At 39.5% G+C, this 23,063-nt stretch overlaps 2 protein-coding genes and 1 long non-coding RNA gene across 5 annotated transcripts in view; 2 read left to right on the forward strand and 1 right to left on the reverse strand.

Moving 5' to 3' along the window:
• LOC145493200 (uncharacterized) overlaps positions 1 to 9,745 on the reverse strand; it is an 82,247-nt gene extending 72,502 nt beyond the window's left edge. For 2 of the 3 annotated variants that reach the window (XR_014050104.1, XR_014050103.1), the window contains exons 1-2: positions 9,639 to 9,745; positions 4,634 to 4,719 (exon numbers count right to left, since the gene is read on the reverse strand). This is a non-coding gene — a long non-coding RNA (uncharacterized LOC145493200). The remainder of the gene's footprint in view (positions 1 to 4,633; positions 4,720 to 9,638) is intronic. The other variant, XR_014050102.1, reaches the window with a different exon arrangement.
• On the forward strand, positions 1,024 to 9,630 carry LOC145493173 (uncharacterized). Its single transcript, XM_081472590.1, has 9 exons — positions 1,024 to 1,281; positions 1,578 to 1,638; positions 2,842 to 2,868; positions 3,306 to 3,332; positions 4,258 to 4,338; positions 4,667 to 4,693; positions 5,089 to 5,111; positions 6,339 to 6,411; positions 6,957 to 9,630. The coding sequence occupies exons 1-9, from the start codon at positions 1,024 to 1,026 to the stop codon at positions 7,358 to 7,360; spliced, it is 981 nt and encodes a 326-aa protein (XP_081328716.1). The 3' UTR covers positions 7,361 to 9,630.
• Positions 9,746 to 11,771: 2,026 nt separating the features above from the next.
• Positions 11,772 to 23,030, forward strand: LOC145493179 (uncharacterized). Its single transcript, XM_081472598.1, has 6 exons — positions 11,772 to 13,826; positions 13,997 to 14,027; positions 16,531 to 16,587; positions 18,181 to 18,228; positions 19,178 to 19,246; positions 19,938 to 23,030. The coding sequence occupies exons 1-6, from the start codon at positions 13,551 to 13,553 to the stop codon at positions 20,324 to 20,326; spliced, it is 870 nt and encodes a 289-aa protein (XP_081328724.1). The 5' UTR covers positions 11,772 to 13,550; the 3' UTR covers positions 20,327 to 23,030.
• Positions 23,031 to 23,063: the final 33 nt, after the last annotated feature.

The following is a 23,063-nucleotide window of genomic DNA, read 5'->3' on the forward strand; positions in this document are numbered from 1 at the left end:
ATTTGTAAAGTAATTTGTTTGTCGTGTCAGAATTTAAGCATGTAAATGTAAATCGATACAGCGTTTGAATAAAGTTTATATTCTGCCTTTTGGAGCTTTTCGTTGCGTGGTCTTCTGCATGCAAACGTTTTTTAAAGTAAATGTTTCAAGGGTTAACCACTGTAAAACGCGGGGCCAAGTTTTTCCTAGGCATGTGACCTTGTGTTAAAACTTTCCGAGGACTTTTTGGAACTGTCGAACCAGACGCTCTATTCCGTCAAGTACTCCTTATAACGGCCTATATATACGAGGAAGCTGCGTCCGAAAGGGGTACCTATTTCAACCTTCTGGTATATATAAAAGGGTAGGGATTTCACAAATTGAGGTTTATGAAAAAGTAGGGAAATCTTTCATTTAGGTATCTAAAAGGGCTTTTAGTTAAAATATTTCGAACAGACGCAACTTATAGTTGTATCATTTGATATATTATGCACTACATGAAATGTGAGGAAGATTTCCTTTTTTGCGATCTATTCATAATATGGGTCGGTTATGAAAGCAGGGTACCTTTATGTTCTATCAAACTGGTATACAGAAGGGCAAGGGGTTAGACCTCAGGGCGGAGCCTCCCCGATAAAACTTTGTAGAGTCCTCTGGGCTCTGTTTGGTGATGAAATAAAAGAGATGAGCAGACATTTTCTTGCTTCTAAGGCATTTCATCATGTACGTTACCATACATCGCGTGACAACCTTTACTTGCGTGATAAACATCACTGCGACCTCTTGGAAACCATAGTATTAAAATACAAGAAATTGCAGTCTCTTAGCTTTTCTAAGAACTGACAGTCCGTACAAAGAGTGCAGTAAACATTTGGGAATGGTAACGAGAGCTTTTTAAAACTAGGACAATGAGCCATTGAGTACATCCAAGTCACGTGATCCCGTTCACTTTCCTAGAAAAAAAAATCTTGGACGCTTGACATTTATCCTATAGCGACAAGATGGTGTTTTTAGGAAGTCTGTAATACCTTAGAAGCAAGAAACATGCATAAACCTCAAGCAAGGGTCATCATTTTGCCCTGGTGGATGTTCGTTGTGTTTGCTGCGACACTGGCGACGTTATTCCCGACATTCTTGTATTGTGTCCGCGAGATTGCCGTCTTAAAATCGCGGGTCGATGCACAACAGCTGACAATTGAAACTCTAGAAACCGTCACAGCGCAGATTCGACTTCGAACTGTGGGCGACGAAGGAACGAGCGACAAAACAAACGAGGTGTTGGAGAGGCTTTTAAAACTGGAGGTTTGACCTTTTTTCGCTGTCTGCTTTAGATAAAATGATCATTTCGAACGACCTAAGGGTCTTTATGTAGCGGTGGTTTGGCATTACACGAGTAATACACATGAACAAAGCTTGCCAAGCGCAAGTTTTTCTGTGACCTTCATTGGGTTTAGACAAGGTTTTAAACGTTGCTGGACTTCCTTATAAACTAATCTAGACACTGTCCAGACGGTGATCCTCTAGAAAAGCGCGATAGATATTCATGTGAATGAAATTAGGACTATTTCCGCGTTGTTAACTGTTTGTTTGTGTTGTAGGACGAAGGAGAGTTGCCGGTCCGGATAAAGCGGGAGGCCAGTAACTGTCGTTGCAGGCGAGGTATATAAAACCATTTTGGTGTTTATCGTTCTACATGTATCTCTACAGCTAAAGAAGTCGATTAGCCAGTAACATGCATCAGAATTAACGGCTGGGGTGTGAGGTGAGGGTATACAGGGGATGCGGTAATGCTGAAAATTACGTCAGTGCCGAAGACATCTCTATTCTGATCTGAGCTGCCCCCATCCATCTCCGTCTTTTCCCCTCCCCCTCTTCGCAGGGAACTTTTGTTCTCGTTGATCGTAGTTGTGCACAAGGTTACATCCCAAGGATTTGCGGTCAGAAACCCGTGAACCGTGTCTGACGAGTGATTGCTTGAATACGGCATCCCCATGTAGCACTCCTTTATTATTCCTCGAAGTCTGTCTTAGTTTGGATCAATCTCTGTATTCTCAGTTACGTTTGGGCTTACTCTGCCTAAAACACGTCATTTACACGCTCATGTTTGCTTGCATTCAACCTCTATCCAGTTTTCAATGAGAATTCTAAAAATTTTGCCTTTATTCAACACTTGGCAACAATCCATAAAATGCGTCTTTCTCGGAAGTCTTGTATCATATCGCTACGTAGTTCGTTTTCGAAGAGAACAAAACAACACTGACTAGCCTCGAAAATAAAAAGGGAACTCGCTCTAAAATGATCACTGATACAAACGAAACAATTCGATTTTCAAGTTGATATAAAATCAAGCTCTCGACGATTTAAGTTTTGTTGTTGTGATTGTCATACCACTAGAAATAATCTTTCAATGACAAGCTATAGTTATCGTAACAATACTTTATTGGCTTACATGAGCATGTCCTGTCCTTGTAAAATGACACGCTAAGAATTTTTTTTGTTCTAAATGTATGCATGTGTTCTGGCACATTCTTTAACTTCGGATGTCAATGCTGTAAAATGTTTGAGCTACTTTGCCTTGAAAAGTCGAAAAGCCTTTTTCAAAAACACACGCTGAATGGAAAGTTCAAACCTGGGTAGCGGTGAACAATTGAGAATTCTAAACATTTCGGCAAATGGGATAAAATGAAGTTCATCGTAAGCCAATACTGTCAACAAACCGTTATCCTGACTGATCGACAGTTAGTCATTATTGCGCGTGACTCAGTATCACAACTACTGTCACGCAACCAACTGCAAGGCCATTGCCACGCTACAAACAATTTATTTATAGCCCCATTTTTTTGTATTGTTTTTCTGTTCTAGGACCAAAAGGAGAGCAGGGGCAAAAAGGTGAGACACTTCAGTGATGATACTTGATGCTTCGTACAAAGAAATCATAATTTTTTTTTTTGTCGCGTGTTCGACTGTAAAGGCTAAAGCTATTTGTAGGCTTGTAGGCTATTCACTGAAATATAGTTCCAGGTAAGTAAAGCGAAAAGTATAACTTAAGGTAAATATGAAGTGAACAGTATGACCTGCTGTTGACAACTGAGTGATTCAAAAGAGCGGTTTTCAATTGAGTGTCGAAAGTAATCTAGCAAATACTTTGGTTTTGGTGTTATTACGGTTTGATATTGGATGAGTAGTCTAACTGATAAATGATTGGTTTGATTTTGGTTTTACGAGACGCAATTGAAAGCCGCTGTAATCTCTATTAATTTGTAGTGCTGCACTCGCTCCGGCTCCTCCCGCATTTGTTTTTTTAATTGAAATCTTGCTCTCTTTAGGTCAGCGTGGACGAAGAGGAAGACAAGGTAATGATCGGTTTTCATAAAACATGTAATTTCGCGATTTATTTGAGAAAAAATCCTTTAGAAAAATCAATAAAAGCACATAAATAATTTGCCAAGTTAAACTGTGCATTCCTAAAGCGGCTACTGAAGTGTTGTTCCCAGAAGCTCTGATTGCTTTGCTAAACACCAAGAAATGGAGACCTCACAAAGAAGTAGGAAAGTGAGCCAGCATTAGTTACGGCGGTTACGCATGTTCAGAAATCGTTATTGAACTTGAACGTATGCGCGCAATCAAATCGGAACCAGAATTTTCTGATTCTGGTAGTTGATTTTCGCTGACCGAAAACGCGCAGGTAGACTGATTGCTGGTAGACTGGAACTAATAGTGCATGCGTAGTAAGCCAAGATGGTGTTACGTGAGCCACTTTGCAAGAGAGATGAAGTAAAAGTGCCCATAACACGGTAATACTGGTGCGAGCTTGCTCCGTTAGGAGCTTAAACAACTGCTTGCTAAAACTTGCAAAGGCGCGTCGTGTTACCAAGCAGGGATACTGACATAAAGGAACAATTGCGAGCTCTACAAGGTTCTGAGGCAATGTCCATAATGAAATTCTCTTCTCAGGTATTAAGCAGTGTTTTAAATTCCCCTTTCAATAAGAAAACCAACAAAAACGAAAAAAATGACTGAGGTAAGTGCCTAGGTTTGCGTCATACCGGTTACGTCCCTGGTAGATGGTCTAATCCTCTACAACTATGAGCCAAGAGACAACGTAAGGCTGATTGAACGGTACGGCAGCTACATTGTCAATTCTAATATTTTGAAAAGCACGGATAGATGATATTATTTTGAAACGGTGCTAATCAGCATTGCGTCTTCTTCTTGGCTCAGCAAAACCATGAACGGTTCACAACTGTCTTTATTTTTATTTTTATTATTTTTTTTCAGGTGTTAAAGGCGTTAAGGGCGAACCCGGAAATACCGGGCCTCCAGGCAGAGATGGATTGAAAGGGGACACTGGAGAAACGGGTACGTTTCAAACACGCGAAAAGGTGTACATCTGTTTTTATAATCCATTTATAATCCATATCTGAGTGATATTTCCCAGTTTTCAAAAACTGATTATTAACAAACATGTTAATTATCCAGTTTTCGAAAATTATTTGAAGGGTAATAAACAGAATAGCCTCCATTTGGCGCTCCTGTTACGCTTTCGGGAAACTGTTCGCTTCTCGGAACAGATAATGTCCGCGGACAAATATCCGAGCATATCTTCGCGCCAAATGGAGACTATTGTTTATATATCGAACATTGAAAAACGTACCTCTTATCCAGGCTTCTGCTGCATCTGTTTCAGGTGACCAAGGGGAGCCTGGAGCCCAAGGTAGTGTTAACTTGTGTGAGGTGTACCTTGAAAGAGAACAATGGTGGTTTAGTAATCGTCGATAATTTCAGGGAAATTAATGTTGTGTTTGTCCATCCTGTTCAATATTCCGTAGACAATTGTCATATTTTACTTGTGTTAAAAATTATTTTGTGATATGTGGATGAAGTCAGAATACAAATTAATTAAAGTTATCGCCGTCTTACAGAAGTTAATTGTTGCCGTCTTTTACAGAAGTAAGAAGGACATTACAGCGGTATCGCAAAGGGTATGGGATCGAATCTCGCTCAAGCTTCGAATGTATATATCTATTGTAGCTCGCTAGTGCTTTAGCTAGTTATGCGCTAACTGCTTGTACAATAACTCTAAAGCTGGTTTTTCTTGTTTTTAAACAGGTTTGCCTGGCTCCGTGATGCGCGTGAGTACTCTCGTTATTTCTCCGGTCGTCTTTAACTTTAATTGTTGAGACAAAACTCATGAAAGGGGAGATATTACACATCTCAATTCTTAATGATAACACATAGGCATGTTTGCTAATAATCAGATTTAACGACGGAGAAATTTCACAGTTGACGGTGAGAGAAGATGAAGAGTGTTAATCCCTTATATAGGCCTTACTTTCAAGGTTATCTCGTTATTTGTGGATATGGTATGCGGGGTATTATCCAGCAGATAATATTAGGGAACTTGAGCAAACCACGACGACGACGGCAACGAGAACGTCACCTTACCAAAACAATACCTTTGCACGTGCTTTGTAAATCTTTGTACATTTCTTTGTACATTTCTTTGCTGTCCTCTGCAAAACAAGAACGTGAAATGACTAAGTTCTGCGTAGTTTGAGAAACGCGAATGACGACGGTTAATTTTTCGTATTTCCGTTTGGAATTGAATGCTGTCATTGCATATTTGGCCTGACGACTATATATAGCCGGAGCCACTGGCGTACCGAACAGATCTAGACAATTTCGAATTTCGCTGGTAAAATATAAATTATTTTTGACTACGCATCGTCCTCGACGTCGCCGTTTTCATTGCTTAAGCTCCCTATTACCACCGGCGTTGCCACTTGATGTTTTCGTGGAGAATTAAAATGTGTGTAACGCCACTTGAGCTGTCCACGTGAGCACTGGCAATTTCTAGACGCGATCCTGAGATTTCTGAAGCCGGGTGGTGATCTAAAATGATAAAAAATAACTAGCGAGGGATTGCCTTGGGAATTAGGCCTACATGGGGAGTTAACTCTCTCCTATCGTTTATCCTCTCTTGCTGATAGTAAGTTACAGTAAGTCTCTTGAAGCTGGAAAGCTCGCCACAGCATTTATTACGCGTTAATTTGGTGTACAGCCACAAAACCACCCAGAAGTTGTACTCTTTGCCTTAGTACTTATAAATAAATAAATAAACAAACAAACAAACAAATAAATAAATAACTTTATTTATATGTGAAATGTATTTAGTGCTCTTGTGCTAATTGGGGACACTGTAAATGAATAAACAATTAATGCAAATAGGAGGCTGACCAGTTGGTTATTTACACAACGCGGTCGGGGAGTTGAACTCGGGACAACCGAGAACAAATCCAGATAACGGTAGAAAGGATTTATATATAATCGCGTCTGTTCTGGTTTCAATTTCGTTTCAGCCAATCGCAACAGATTCAGCGCACATTGTTGGGTATGGTGAGCATATTAACCCGCCAACAGGTACAACAAAATGTTAGTGTTATTTTTCTTGATTTCTTTATTGTAGATACAGGAGTTTTTCCGTGAATTTACGGGGATTACATTATTAAGTGGTTTGATAAGTCTTCAGTAGCGTCAATTCCAATTTTTGGGCAATTTCTCTTTTAGTTTTTTCATTGACTCTGCCAGTTAGGAGACTTGTGAAGGTTAGATGCTTTTTTGGCCTTATTACCTTTCCTGAAAAGTGAAATATCGTTGACAAGAGCACGAGAAAAGTGTTATTATCGCTTTTCAAAGGAAAACGCCAATGGATTCCTCCCTTGCAGACGATTTTTTCCGTGGCATTGGGTGATGAGACAAAAAGATGTTTGCATTGCTATATAGGAGCTCGCTGTGTGTGTCTTCAGACGTGTTTCGTTTAAACTGGTGTGCAAAAGCACACCAATTTAAACAATTGGGTCTCTCCGATATGTCCACCACGAAAACCCTCGCTTGTTTTCGTCGTTCTTGTTAGCTTTCAACTATAATTCTCATTCCTCTCTTTTAAAACGCTAAAACGCTCTTAGCTTCTCCCACAGTTCACCGCATCACCAACTGGAAGCTGAGCCACAAAACTGGAAGTATCAAGTTCGTCAGCAACAGCTTCCTTGTGATTGGTACAGCAGGTTACTACTTCGTGTACAGCCAACTGTTCTATTACGCCGGGGACACCCTCTTCATGGGCCATTACACATACATCAATGAGGACCCTGTCATGCGCAGTCTGAGCAGCGTGATTAGCGAGACAAAGAAGTACAACACAAATTACCAAGGAGCGGTATTCCTGCTCAGGAGAGGCGACAAAATCTCCGTGCGAATCCCGTTCACAAAGTCCTACTTTATGAACAGGGAGACCAGCTATTTTGGTGCCTTCTTGGTAAGCCCCGTGTCTAATACCACCAGTGTTGCCGAATCAACGGGCGTTGGTCAGGATCTTCAGTAAAACGAGACTTGTTTGGTTTCCACGTAAACTAAACCGTGAACAGACCAACTATATTTTTTTCTGATCAATTTAAACTGCTACCTTGCATATCGAGACAAAACTCTTTCTGCTGCCCGCCCTAATCCTTGCTTCGTAACTTCACCCGTGTAACCAGGGTAACATAATCACGAGGAGCCCTAGTCTCCCCCGCAGAGTTCTTTTGGGACGTCACGCAACGCTCTTTGGGAGAGCGTTGCGTGACATCCCAAAAGAACTGCTGCGGAGGACACCAAAGGAGTCGTGGCCTTCATCAATCTTTCGATGACATCTTAAGCACCGCGTTTACACGTAAGCATAAGCACAAGGTCGATCAAAATTTCAACACACTGCACCTGGGTGTGCAACCTCTTGCTTGTGTGTAATTCAGCCTTAGGGAACTGGGAGGCGGCAAGTTGAAGGCAGGCCCCGCACAATTCAGCACTCTGCTTTGTTCCTTCTGGTAACTCGCGCAAGTATTGGTGATTCTTGACTTTCTTTTTCTTTCTTTTTAAATTCCGAGCTGCAAACATGACATCTAGACATCTCGAAGCAATTTTCATAATCTTGACTGTTTGGTAAGTTAGGAAATCAAAATTCTTGTCAAAGTTTTATTTTAATCAGACTCGCGTTTTCTGTATTGCAATCACCATGGCGTAGTAGTTTTCCTTAAAGTTAGATCCAGGGGTGAATTTAGGGAGGGGATGGCAAGGAGGTAGCTCCTTGAGGTTACTATGGTTATGGTCTCGTTGCAACTGTTACAGACCCCAGTTTCTGGGTTTCCTTGAGCCACCCCTGGGACATTCTCCTCAGCTCAATTACACTTCTTACTCAATATTCATGGAATTAAAATTTGTAAATTATCGTCAATAAAGTAGAGTTAGTAATAGACGTAACAATTTCACGCGCGCTGTACAAATTACATACTTACCTGTATTTTGAGATTAGAATCCTTGTCAAAAGTACCTAAATCTAAAATACGGTTAACATCCTGGGGTTGACGTTCCACTACACATGCATTGTAGACTTAAAACTTTACAGTATTTCTGACATGTTGTTGTCAGCTTGTAAAAAATTCCAAATGAATCATTGTGTTTGTCGTCAACAGAGATAAAGATAAGTTAATGGTATTATCAACAAGAGCAGTCCCGCATCGGGGAGAAAGATTGTGTGACATATTAGAAGCCAGGATCTAGCTGTAAAATCCAGTTACAAAATAAATGCATCTTTTTCTGTTTCTTTCGCGTGATTTTCATTTCTCGACATACCCTTTCGATGGAAATTCAACCAAATCGCGGGTTCAACCGATTTCTCTTACAGTATGTGCGTGACACTATTTTACGTGACAGTATGTACGTGACAGTCGAGAATCAGGAATGTGTGGGAGAAGAGTGTTTACTAGACAAGTTCCGCTGTAAACTAACGGAAAGAGCCAGACCTTTCTTCCAGTCTTTTCCCCCCTACGCTTTTTTCTCGTTTTATTTTCCTTTGATTCTTTCTACTCCGACAAGATTTCGGGCCAAGGGACATAATTCGAAGTTTTCAATTTGCAAAGACCTTTGTAATGCATCAATTATTACTATTAAATTGTAAGCTTATTGTCAATGATAAAAATAAGTTTCTCAGACATCTCAAGATCTTTCGGCCACGAGAGTAAGCCGCACAAATTGCATTGTTAAATTCATTTTTGATTAAACCAACTATCAGGAAATCATGGCTACCAGAATAAATTTTGTGACTTATAGCTATGTCACGCTTAGGAGCGTTTCTGGTTTCATTTGCACGATAATATCTTATTTATTTTTGCGACAAATGCTGGGATTTATCGAGTTCTTCATTTCACCGAAACACACCATGGAAGAAATGGAAAGATATTTTAAAAGTCTCTGTGTAAAGTAAGGGAACAGAATGTTCTTAAATAACAAGCGAATCGAGGGAAGGAATTAAACCTCTCCGAAACCGATCACGTCGAAGGATTACTGACAGCGAATTGATTCAGGATAAGAAATGGTAATTTTCCACTAACTAGCGCTATAAAGTTTCCCTGGTTCACGAGGGCATTCTTGTAGCGTATACTTAATTTTGCATCGCGGCAAGACTTGTTAGACGACCAAACTAACTGGTGTACTAACGTACGCCAGGTTTTCGTTCATGTAGCAAGCATTGTCACGGGGCTGGCAAATGCCGTGGTTCGTAAGAGGAGTATTCTACATCTTATGACACTACCATTTAACAGTGTTGAACGTCAGATCACAAGTCTTACCTTGAACATCTTTACTTTCGCGTATTCTCCGTCGCAAATAACAGCAAAGATAGTTTTTTCCTCCTTCTCCACACTTAAAAAATGTGCTGACAAAGAACATTTTTTCGACCTGATGCAACGTTCCGTGCAGTACTGGGTGGGGGAATCCCCAGTGGGCCGCTGGCCACGTGATGAATTTTAAAGCAAATGAACTCGATTTTTAAATTAATTATTTCAATAAATATTGCGGCCGTGTTATCAGTACGAAACGGTGTCATCTTCAAAACGACAGATCTACATTGTAATTGTTTCAGACCGACGGAAGACAAGCTATGAACTAACCGTCCATAATGACCCGGAGATTATGCAGTCGTGACTATAGCCCGGGGAGACTCCCATGTAAAAAGGACAGGGGAGGGAGAGCGGGTTTGTGACCTCTTAGGGTGTTCAGACTCAAAAGGTCCTGAGCGGGAGTTCTGTCTTTTTAGGATATTAATAGAGATTTACAGCAATGCTTTCATAAACTTTACGAGTAGAAAGTATTCGAAGCAATCATTATTGCTATTAAGAATTGTGAAAGTGCGAGTTAATGTGCTGTTTTAGAATTTGTACCTCAGCTCTCTTAGGAGTGAAAAATATTTCAAGCCACGCCCACAAAGCAGAACTTTTCAAAATTTCCGACGAGCGCTCCCGTCGCGTTCACCGTGGCGCACCGTTCTTCAACATCGCAAAAAAAATTGGAGAGGTCATCAGCGAAAATGTTTGCTTGCAGCCTTTTGTTGAGTAAGAAAAAATACTGGGATTCCCGAGGGCTTTTTACCGTAGCTGGTTGAAAAGAAAATGAATAATAATTTTAACTGCGAGTCCATTTATCCAGCACAACTCTGTTATTAATCGTCTGGGAAGCGAAACTGTAATGAAGTTCTATTGAAGCCAAAATTGTGAAAACCGTTGTTTCATTCGCGTGATTTATGGGCAGAAACCTGAGAGAATGGAATCCTAAGGTGACGTGACCGCTGTATTGAAAGACTGAAAAAAAATTAACTCTTTTTAAAAACGTATCCCACACTAGAGCAATGCAAACAATAATAAATGCTGTATCCGAAAACGAATAACCGAGTGCTTATGGGGAGACTGAGCACTAGTACATGAAATTTCTGTATGACCCTTTAAGGGCCTTTTTAGTAAGGGCCTTACTAAAATTGTTTAGCTTTAGAAACCTGCTCTGCTTACCATTCACGCAAAAAAGTCTTTCAGACAGGTTTTTGAGCTATTTTGTTTTTAAATTAAAAAAAAAAGGAAAAATTTCTCATTTTGTTATATTAGATTAAGAAAAATTAGTCTTCCAGATTTTATGTTCGAATTTCACATCATGAATGATTTACTGGGCCTCATGCTCAGCAAACAGTAATTAGAGGAATTAGAGGTGATATTTCTCATTGGTATAACTTTTGTTTGTACCAACTCTGAAGCACCACTCAGTTCCACTGTTTATGAGCAACCAATCAGGTTTGAGAAGATAACTTGTGTGTGCCTTTGGCCCGAATAACAAATTCGGTGTTTAATTAGAAACTTTCTATGTAAACCGTTGATATCTAGTCTGCTGTCAAAATTGGGCATCAGTCATTTACCTTACCAAAAATTACACCCTGTAATTACTGAACTTCATGTGATAAAGTAAAAAAGCGAATTACTTAATTCTCACCCGAAAGTATGGGCACGCGCCGAACCGTGAAACCCTCCCTTAAATTGCAATTGCAATTGCATTCATACGATGTCACGTCTTTACAGCAATACAGGATGCTTAACTGGTTTGTGGACTGTTAAACATAAAGTCTCTCTTTACAATATACTTAAAAAGTACAGCAAACAACTAAAGAGAATTGATGAAGACCATCAGCTAAAAGATATTGCCTTGTCATCTGAGAACTACCGGTAGCGCTAAAATAAACGAATAGTAATAAGTAAGGATAATTAAGACTCAGGCTTGTGACAGACAGTGTCAGTTTAAAGAACACTGTTACAGGTTTAATCTCGTTTTACCTGATCAATGTTAGAGCTAGTAAAGCTGCCCAATTATCATATCGCTTGCTGATTGGCTCTTTATTTTTTTGTAATGGTTTCACTTTCACTTTCGATTCCTGATTCCAGGCATTCTTTACACGCTTCACGTATCGAAATATACTCCTAGTTTGATGATATGCGTACAAAGAGAGGTCCTTCTTAGAGTTCGTATGAATTAGAAAGTTACCGTTTATTCGATTCTCAAGGGTCTTTTTTATAGATCGCGTTTTGACAACAGAGGTGGCATCAGGTTGCATTCTGAGAAATGAAAACAGAGGAAGTCGAATGAACGTGTGTCGTGTTCTTCGAATAATAGCGAGTCTTTTATTGGATTCATAGAGGAGCATTTAAGGTGAGTAGCTTTCTTCTTGTTTTTCAATCTTTCCAATTTTATGTCTTTAATTCCCCTATAGTGTCCATGATTCAGAACATCCGGAAACCAATCGGATATCATGCAATTCAAACGTCTTCGGCAGAAGTGCTAAAAGCGACGCGCGAATTAAGAACATCTCCGTTTCCGGGTCACGGCTCAAGGCTATAACGATTCGTTTGTGTTCATGTTTTGTTTGTTCGTTGAAACAGTCCTAATAACTTCGAAATGCGATCAGTGTAGAGAAGATTTATGGACGAAAAAAACGATGGTTTCGATTCGTTGTCAAAGAAATGAATCAGTTGGTTTTCACCGCGATCGAACGTTTTGTGTTTACTTAATTCAGTACCGGTGTCGTTTCAACAACGCAGAATGTACTTAACGCAGCCAGAAGTCTCTTTCATTTGCGACATTGAGTCTGAATTATTCACTGATTCTGCTGATGTTCTACACCGCCATGGATTAAAAAAAAAGAAAAAAAACGAGTTGCCAAATTCTCCATTTGCAGCCGGCTTGTGTATAGTCGTTTTGCTGTGGAGTTAATACACTAATTTTGAAAAATGCAATTGAGTGAACTAGAGGTAAATTTCGGATTTCCGTTTGGCACCACCAGAGACAGTTTCCTGTTATAGCTATTGTTATGGCTATAAATTAATTGTATGGATTACATTCATTCGCTCAGCTAGCATTTTCGTCTGAAGTTACGCAATTTCATGCTTACACGAATATGTTCTTCGTCCATACAGTCCTTAAATCCGCGACATGGTTCAGATTTTACGTGATCTGTCAGTGCCCGTGTAGAAGCCAAAGTCCAGCGTTTAACTAATGTGTTCGACAATCACATCACAATGACATACTTTTAATGAAATTGTGTAATCTATTAAGGTACAGAAGGAGGCCTTTTTAAAGCAATAACACACAGACAGCTCTGTAACATACGTTGAAAACTCAACTGTCGTGTATACAACGAAATGCAAAAATTGCTCCTTGCATTGTAACGCGACACGACTCGGCCATTGCTTCAGACTCACTTAGAAAATTTATTCTGTAGACGTTTCTAGGTATTTAGCTTGTTTTTCTCGAAGAATCCCAACAGAATGGATTATAAAATGACAGCTAACAACTGACAATGTACGGACATAAGTGTACATATAGTTTTATTCTTTTGTATTGTTAACCTTAGAAAGTTTATCCAAACGTAAACATAGGTCCATTTTGCATAATAATACTTCGGTAAGAGACTTCTGAGAAATGAATAGGTTTCCCTGAAAAGAAACTTCAAAATGGAATCCGCAGTCCCCAAGAAATCATGACTCAACAAGTGATGCCGTAAACACAGATCACGTGTCCAGTACAATATGTGGCGAAGATATCACAGATAGAAGTATCGAAATTCCGTGAAATACTTCAGCTTCCTTGACTTGTAAAGGCAAACGGGCGCCTCATAAACACACTATTGAGTCGGCTTCGAGGAAATACCGTAAAGCAACACAGGCAAGATGACTGAAGTACGACAAAGTTTTTCGCAGCAAAATCAATCTCTTCGATGGATGAAGACTTTAGTCGGTGTGATTATCGCTGGCTCGTTGTTGTTTGTCTTGTTCAAAGAACTACACTCGTTGTCCAAGGGCCTGGAAGAATCGAGCAAATCGCTGGAAGAATTGTCCAACAGACTGGCGGAGGAAGAGCAAAAGAACGTGAAATTACGTAAAGAGCTCGGACGTGTCAAGGAGAAGATGGACAATATACTGCAAGTGTTTTCAAATATGCAAAAGGTGACTTTTGTGTGAAGGTCTTTCCTACATTAAAGGCTAATCTGCAAGCCTAGCTAAATTCATTATGCGTAATTTCCCACCTTCCCTACTTAAAACATCCATAAGCTTCTTTATCGGTGAGTTACGACCTTAGGTTAACTTTGCTTCTTCTTTTGATTTGTACTTTACAGGTCTCCCGAGACAAAAGAGCTAAAGACAAACGTAAGTGTAGCTGTTTATTGGTTGTTTTGGTGCCTTGTTGATTTCGACAGTCGTTAATTACGTACGTACACAATCTTAAGTCAACTAGCGACCCTTGGTCCTAGATAAATCCGCGTCATCTTAAATCATCTTGAAGCTGTGATGATGCTAAACTTTGGTTCGCCTAAACGTTAAGATCGTGAAAAATAAAATATAACAATTTTTCTGCTTGTTTGGTAGTGCCTCTTGCAGTGAGTGGCATTTTAAGCGCGTTACTTCCGTGTCAGAAGATGAAGTGGAACGATCAATAGACGTACATTTTTTCACATGTTAGGTGCAGGAAATGAGGCCAAAATGAGAAAAATAGAGAGGAGGCACAACAGATCTCTTGGGTGGCTTTAAAGATCAAATTTGAAAAGGTTTCGTTAGCTTTCAATTGTAAAAGTAATCCCTTGAGAGCCATGCCAATATTCAGTTATTTACCCGGGATACATCCGTTTTAATAGACATTGACCCTTATCCAGTTTCAACACTAGTTACAGACTCTTATTCTAAATTTGATCCCATAAACACTGTCAAGATCACTGATAAAGAAACACGGACAAAGAAACAGACTCGGATTTTGGACTCGGAAAAACAGCACGTACCAAAGCCAAACCTTTTAGGGCAGCACATCAGCAGTAAGTTTTACTTACCAACGGAGATCAAGTACCGGAAATAAGAACACTTTGCTTGACCTGTAGTTTGATAATTTACAAAGCATTATCCGGATGACTCTGTAGTTATTGCGACTTGATATGAACAGCATATCTATATTTACTTTGGCTGGTGTTAATCTCTCAGCTCCTCTCCGGTGTTATCAGCTTCGATCAACACGTACGTGGAAACATAACCCGAAATTAGGTTCACGATCCAGGACAGTTTCCGCGTGAACGAACAAAATGAAAGGATATAGATTTTGCGGTTTTGCGTTGGAGGATTGTCTGACGGAAGGAAGGAAATGATTATATAATTACAGTGCTAGAAGAAATAAAACAATCAAAAAGCTTCGTAAACATCCTGTATTGATAAAGGCATTTGAAATACTATATATTCATTGGCTCACAGTTGATGTCCCCTTCGACGATGCTGAAAAGATTCAGTGACACTTTTTAAAAGGCTGAGACTTTTATTGTGTACACTTCAGCGCGTCGTCAGTACGTTTTGCACATTCTTGTAAAGGCACACATTGTTCAGTTCGAGAGTAAGCTCTTGAAATTTCTCCCGCGGAAACCCGTTAATGTCTTATCTTAGTATTTAGCCTGTCTGCTGACAATTAATGCCCAACGTATATTCTATGATATCAACTTCTAGTTACATAAGAATCAGAAGCAAAACTTTGATTAACTCCTTCAAGTTACCCTTCTTCTCTCGAACTACTTTCCGAACCATCAAAGCTGTCGATTGAAACATGAAAGTTCTTTTTTTTTTTTTTTCCATCTAACCAGCTTTGGACTGATACGTGCGGGAATTTTACAGAAACCTCTGAAAAACAAAATGATACTTGTATATTTTTCGTCAATACAAACAGCTTCATTGAATATATAATTCTCAACAAATTAAAAGTCCTTGGGAATCGGCTAAAGAAATTCTTCAATATTTTCATCAGATTTTCAAATGAGAAACAAAATGGAAGGCTGCATTCTATATCAACTTTCCCTTAAGATCCGCGTGCTTAAAGATGCTCAGCCAGCTCACGATCAGTCATTTATAAGCCGCGTACAAAATTACCTTTGAATTGAAGGAAACCTGAGAAGAGTATTTTACTAAGATAGCAAAACTCCAAAGAGTTAATTTCGAAAACCTATCGACTTATGTTGTACGTGTTCGATCTTTAATCTTTAATTTTGATATTTGATCTTTAATCATTATTTATACACGGTAAAAACATCAGGTAGAAAAAATCACATAATAATGACTAAAAATCCAAATCCTAACATTAAATTAACTTACATTAATATGCCACTTAAGAAAAATCCTGGTTTCCATGAATGCCGTGTTTAAAAATTATGGTAGAGAAGGCGTTTAAATTTGTCCAATGAACCAGACTCTCTAATGTTACAGGGTAAGCTGTTCCAAAGGGCAGCGCCGCTGTAACTAAAACTATTTTTCATGTAGTTAGTTCTTGGAAAGGGAACAACATGTTTGTTTATCGAGTCCCTCAGAGAATAGCTTGATTCATTTCGCTTTATAAATTTAGACGTGAGATATTCCGGAACAAGACCGTTTGAAGACTTGAAAACCATTAAGGCGTTCTGAATTTGACGTTGAGATTTCAAGTCTTTCCAGCTGAGTTTGTGAAATAAGGAATCGGACATCTACGTCATAGTTTGATGAAGTTATAACACGTGCAGCACGGTTCTGTAGTTTTTGTAGCTTTTTCGATAATGTTTTGCCACAATTACCCCAGACAAGGCTGCAGTAATCAAAGTGAGGTTGAACTAGTGAGTTGTAAATATTGAGTAGGGTTGATTATCTTTTGCAGATGATGGCAGTAGGAAGTGTAAGAAATTAAAGCATTGTGCAGAGGAGCTTAAGAAAGGTAAGGGTCAACTGGGTGGAAACGTTACAACAGTTCCTATTTACTGAGTGACCTAGGCAAGCTTAAAGTTGGCGTTCGGGTCTAGCTGTGCTTGCAACTGTACCGTCCGAGCTCAGTAGAGATCAGCACCGGTTCCCTCCCCTCCTAAAACAATTTACCAGGTTACAAGATAGAACACGAATGCGAGAACTCTGTCTTATGTAGTACATGACCACCAAGCTTGTTTCGGGAACGCTCTTTGCGAATAACTTATTTGTTTATTTAATTAAATAATAATGATTGTTAAATAAGGTAGTTAAATTTCAGTCTTTTAATGTAAATGAAGTAGTTAAATTTCATTTATTGTAAATAGTCAAATTTTAGGTGTTTAAATTTTAATAACTTATTTTATTTATTTTAAGTGTCCCCTATTAGTAGAGGGTTAATGAAGTTTAAATTCATTCATTCATACTAATTGAATTCGCCAGTGCCAGCTTATAAAGGAATGCTTATCTACAATATATGCCTCGTCAGAATAAGCAATTCATCCTCTGATTATTCGATGGATTATAAGAGCCCTATAAGAGCCCTTATAATCCATCAAATATTTTCGCCCGCCCGCGGTGGGTCTAAACGCGTCACGTGACCGAATATTTCCCAGCTTAAACTGGGGAATATCCGACAATGTTTCCCAAATTTCAAAACTGCCTGCGTTGCGAAAAATATTTGAAGGATAATAAACACAGTAGCCTCCAGATGGCGCGAAAATATGCTCGGATATTTGTCCTTGGACATTATCTGTTCCTCAAAGCTCACAGTTTTCCTCGAGCTACGCTCTCGGAAAACTATTCGCCTCTCGGAAAAGATAATGTCCGCCGACAAATATCCCTGCATATTTTCGCGCAAAATGAAGGCTATTGTTTAAATAAACCATCATGGCTGAGCCAGTGGACTGGTATAGGCACGAGCCTTTACTCGTAGGATATTCCATGCTAGTATAAATCTACTAGCGTTCTATCACGAAAGCCGTATTCTGATTGGCTAAGCTACTCACTATCTACAACAGATTAGTATTAATCTACTAGCGGTCTATCAAACATGCCGTTCTCTGATTGGCTACGCTACTCACTATCTATTCTGTGATAGGTAGTTAATAGCGTAGCAGCGTGCCCTTGTTAACAAAATGACGGCCGCTTCTTGGCGTTTTCGAAGTGTCTGTGAAGAAGGTTTAGATAAAGTTTTGAACGACTAGTAGATTTATACTAAAACAATTAAATTATTCGCTCTTGATTTCTATACGTGATAGTTGACTCGGACTGCACCCTCGTCAACTATCACGCGATAGAAATCGAGAGCAAATAATCTAATTGCTTAGTCAGTGAGTAGCGTAGCAGTGTACGTTTGTTACCGAAGTGACGGCCGCTTCTTGCGTTTTCGAGGTGTCGGTGAAGAGGATTTTGATAAAGTTTTGAACGACTAGTAGATTTATACTTAAGCAATTAGATTATTCTCACTCTATTTCTATCGCGTGATAGAAATCTCGAGCTCATAATCTAATTGTTAGGTATGACTCGAAAGTGTTGCATAACTAGTATGTATTTTGTATCAATTTAGATGTCAATTGCACCATGATAAAGAACTGTATGCCAAGCCGTGGAAAAGGTATTTCATATATATATACACTTAGAGAAAAGAGATATAAAAAACAATTACAGCAAATATATTCCAAATACCCGAAATTTACTGCGGAACCACTCGCCTGCGGCTCGTGGTTCCACAGCCACTTTGACAATGTTATGACGCAATTCATCATCAATAGGAGGACAGACGCATAAAAAAGCTGACGTCAATTTGTTAATTAGACATGATACTCAAATCCTCCGTAGATAATATTACCAAGCGCGTTGCGTGGTTATTTCCGTGGAGAATGGAAATGCGTGTAAAGCTACTTGGATTCTCTTACCCTTCATATTCTCTTGGAATACTAAAAGTGTACATAGACCAAGTGAGGAATTCGGAGCCACTTGGTAAGAAGACTGTTCAGTGATAAATTCGCGCTTGGGAAACGTATTAGATTCTTTTTAGCCCAGGTCTGTCCAGCTATACACTCACAAAAGGCGCGAAACTATGGCAAGAACTTTTGTATCCCCTCTTGAGGGCTGCGCGTTTGTTCTAACCACTCTTGATCATTATCTGTGCATTTTCAAATAAGATAAAGTGGCTGATTTTTTAAGTCATTTTCCGATGTTCAACTGTGGCTAAGAAAGATTTAAGGGGCGTGGCTCAAAAAAAAATGTTCAAATGTTGTTGTTTATAGTGGTCAATACGCTTTGCTACACCTAGCTAGTTCACAGGCATGCCACTTTAAATGAAAGAAACAAATATATCAACTAAACATAATAGGCTTAAAACTCCCAACCGGCGGGAGGCAGACCAGTTGGCTATTTACAAACATGACCGAGGAGTTGAACTAGGATCTACCGCGAAACAACTTCAGCTAACTCCAGGCTCGTAACTCCCGCAAAACCTTGATAAGGAAGTCTACTGAGAAGCTGCAATAACTTGACACGAAATCTGATGTTACTTTTATTCTTGTTATTTCTTACGTCAGATTTTATCCACGCCTATATACTGACAGCCCACACTCTTCAAGCAACAAAAAACAGCACGAAATATAAAGGTACTCATTAAATTGTACGTGGAGAATTGATTTCTGGTAAAAGTAGAGTGAGTTACTAACACGATTCTTTGTGGCTACCATGTTTTGAATTCGTATCAAGAATAAACTGAGTAGTTTACTCCATCAGCCCCACCAGGCAAGTGATTTGTGTTTCTTTCTGCGTCCGAAAGCAATGCCATGAGATAAAGTGGGTTGACAGTTTTATAGACGTTTTCGGAAGCTTCCTTGTTCTCCAGGCAGAGCAATTTTTCATCAGCAGATAAAGATGAAGTTTGAGTTATGTGTAGGTATTCGACGTAGCTGTGACTAGATATAATCGACCTACAAAAGATGGAAAATGCGAAATTAAGTACGAAATACAATCAAATAATTATTCTGAAGATTACAAAAAAAAAATAGTCTGAAACTCTGGGGTCTCTTCTGGTCGCTTATAGTCCTGACTCCGGAAGGCGGCTTAACTTCAGGCTAGCAAATCGTAAGTCTTGCAACTAGGTGATTTACGCCATGTTTAGTTTTAACCTCCTCCGCTTTCGTTCCCCATATTAGAAATTCCTCTTTGGAGAAAACTGGAAGAGACTTTTTACGATTGTGGGCGTAATGTAACAATTTACAATCAAGCATCAGCTAGACAGGAAAATCTTGTTCTTAGTATCTAGTTCTAATAGAACATGTGACAATCTTTTCATTCCAGATGATTTGACGGCCCAGTTGTCTTGGCAGAGTTACCTTTCCAGTGATAACAATGTAGTATCCAAGGCAAAGTTTAATATTTCTACAGGCGGTATATACTACGTTTATTGCCATTTAAGGGTAGGTAAGCCCGTCAATAGAGTTGTTATAAGAACAAGTTCTTCTGAATTGTTCTCTACATTGCCAGCATTTACCAGTAACGGGACTGACGTTATGCGAATGTCTGGACTTGCCAAGATACCCAGCTATGCGTTATTATATGTGGAAATAGAATTCGACAAGTCAGTCCTTAAAGACAAAGACACTCTCCAAAGTATGGATAAACTATTCCCGGACTATTTTGAAAAGGAGAAGAGTCCAAACAGCTTTGGAATGTTTTTGGTCAGCTGAAACAAAAGCTTACAGTTATCTTTTGCTTTGAATTTGTAATCGTTGTCGGAACAAGCAAGCTCCCACAACATAGTCAAAAAATCAGAGGAAAACTAATTGTTCACTTTTTTTCCGTCGAATCAAATACAAGACCAAAGCCGATCGTGGCTTGACTCACGCGACTCAGTCTCCCGCGCTTTTCACCAGTTGCTCATTTTCCCGCGCTTGTTAGTATTAGTTTGTTAGCAGTAAATTGTTTTCCCGCGCTTTTCACCAGTTGCACATTTTCGCGCGCTTGTTAGTATTAGCTTGTTAGCAGTAAATTGCTTTCCCACGCCTGCCGCCACGCTGTCCAAAACTTCCAAGGTTTTTAATTCAATCATACTTTGCAACTGAAGAGCTGGACGAGAACTCATCACCTGACGCACCTCAAACCTGTGTAACTCCCTTGGGTAAACGTAAGAGACCATGATAGTCTTGGTAACAGTCAGAGGTTTCCTTGGCAAGTTGTGGACTGTTTGAGACCATAGTAACCACGACCGAAACACCAACGACAACTTTTTTAAAACAAACCTCGCAAATATTTCAGAGGCATCTTTTAGATGAAAATACTAAGGCAGTGTTTAATAATTTCCATCCAAAATACACAGAAATATGGTCTGTTTGAAGCTGATGTGTGCAGAAGACATCCAGATATAACGCACGCGCAGGCCACACGGGTTTGCGGTATTATTATGTTTGGCGTGGTTTCAGAATCTGAATTGTGTTTTCAGTTGCAAAGTATGACAAAATAATGACTGCATAAAGTAATGTTAATAACTTAATAAGTCAATGTGGTTTGTTTAATACATCCTTTGTGGTTTTTGCACCGTATTTCAAACATTTTGGACAGTTTTGGTGAGTTAAATTTCGTATTTATATGGAATCTAATTTGGTTTTCTAGATTAGGGCCAGAATCATAAGGTAATTTTCACGGGCTGGTATGAGTCTCAAAGTGGGCTGAGATACCATAAACTGCTACTTATAAGCCCCCTGCGTATAAGTCCTCCCGGTTTTTGGCCCATCGAAATGTAAACCAAAAAATGCATCCGGTTCTAAGCCCGTTCGGATATATGTCCCCCCGCCCCTAGCTTTCCTTGACTTGAATTCGTTTTATTATGATGTTTTAAAGCTTAATTACTAGTAAATGAAAAACCTATTTTGATCAACATGTGTAGCTATGGCTCGTTTGGAAACGTACGGTTTTTTATTCGTGTTGTAAGCCCCTCCGTTTATAAACCCATCCAAAAGCCCTTACGAAGTTGTATGAGCCCAGGGCTTAAAAGCGGCAGCTTACGGTAGTTCTTTGACAGGGCTTTTCTGGTCTAAATTGTACTTAAATGGTTCCACATGTGGGAATCAGATCAAGGTTCTCCGGGTTAAGGGGGCGTTTTGAGGCCGAAACAGATGTTATCTTATCTCAGATTTACAGTGTGTTTTGTAAGTTTAATGCATTTGCTCGTCTTGTATGTAAAATGGTCTCAATTGACAAAGTTGACTTAACGGCTATTCACATTTACCGTCACACTTGATAAAAAGCAAACAACGAACAACAAAAATTAAAAGCTGATTAGAGTGGTTTTAATTGAGTGTGGTAGGACCAAAACCAAAGTAATCACTCTAGCCAATCACAAAAGACCTAGACAATACAGTGAACCAATCAAAACTCGAAGAGATAACATGTAGCTGACGCAAAGCGCGGAAAACGTGTGCGAATGAGTCACGATTGGTTTTAGTTTGACTTCTGACTGGATGAAAAATTGGCGCGAGTGAGAGAAAGTTCGTCACAAAGAACAAAGAACAAATCCGTTTAACTGGACGCAATCTTGTAGCTTTTATAAATAATTGTAATATAGTGTTCGTTGCATGATGTACATAAGCTCCACGTAAGGGAGGGGGTGTAATTTCTCTGTGGAGTTATGCCGCTTTGGTCTCAAAGGCCTTACTGCATTCCCAGCGCTTTCTCGGCTTTGAAATCCAACATGGCAGCCATATTGGACTGACCATCATATTTTAAATCCACTCAATTCAGGATCAAGCCTGATATATTCTACTTACTGACCAGAATATGACGGACATTGTTTCTCGCCGAGCTCAAACTTCACAACTAGTTCTCTTGCGTGCAGTGGAACCCCGCCTTACGGCCACCCCGTTAGTACGGCCACCTCGTTATCACGGCCACCTCGTTATCACGGCCACCTCGTTATCACGGCCACCTCGTTATCACGGCCACCTCGTTATCACGACCACCTCGTTATCACGGCCACCTCGTCATCACGGCCACTTTATTGTGGTCGGAACAAAAGCTCAGTCAGGCCTTTTCTTATATAAAGAACTCCCTTAATTAAGGCCACTCGTTCAGACGGCCAGACCGGATTGACGGGGTTCCACTGTACTTGAAAATCATTTCCAAATCCATTTCAGACTGTTAATCAACTCCAACATCTCCCCTTTTAGGGCGGCATAATCCTATACTGTATATGTAAATAAATGACTCAAACCCACACGAAATAACAAAAAAATTTCAGACACATTGTAAAAACCTATTTTTGTGATTTCACGGGCAAGACACGGAGATTTCAATCGCGTTAGAAGGGCCCTCGTCCCTTCCGCTAACCTTTTGTTATTTAAAAGAAAATTGTAACACGATACAAGTTAGAACTTAAAATCAGTTGATGGGGAGATTAGATATATTAATGATCATAATTAACGTGTAAAC

The sequence above is a fragment of the Orbicella franksi genome, chromosome 7, assembly GCF_964199315.1.
Source record: "Orbicella franksi chromosome 7, jaOrbFran1.1, whole genome shotgun sequence".
Classification (NCBI taxonomy): Eukaryota; Metazoa; Cnidaria; class Anthozoa; order Scleractinia; family Merulinidae; genus Orbicella; species Orbicella franksi.

Excerpts from the sequence above, each read along its gene's own strand:
- LOC145493173 (XM_081472590.1), top strand. The coding sequence starts at position 1,024 with ATGCATAAACCTCAAGCAAGGGTCATCATTTTGCCCTGGTGGATGTTC. Across the intron at positions 2,869-3,305 it reads AGGAGAGCAGGGGCAAAAAG|GTCAGCGTGGACGAAGAGGA; the intron begins GTGAGACACTTC and ends TGCTCTCTTTAG. Across the intron at positions 4,694-5,088 it reads AGGGGAGCCTGGAGCCCAAG|GTTTGCCTGGCTCCGTGATG; the intron begins GTAGTGTTAACT and ends GTTTTTAAACAG.
- LOC145493179 (XM_081472598.1), top strand. The coding sequence starts at position 13,551 with ATGACTGAAGTACGACAAAGTTTTTCGCAGCAAAATCAATCTCTTCGA. Across the intron at positions 16,588-18,180 it reads TGCAGAGGAGCTTAAGAAAG|ATGTCAATTGCACCATGATA; the intron begins GTAAGGGTCAAC and ends GTATCAATTTAG. Across the intron at positions 19,247-19,937 it reads AAACAGCACGAAATATAAAG|ATGATTTGACGGCCCAGTTG; the intron begins GTACTCATTAAA and ends TTTTCATTCCAG.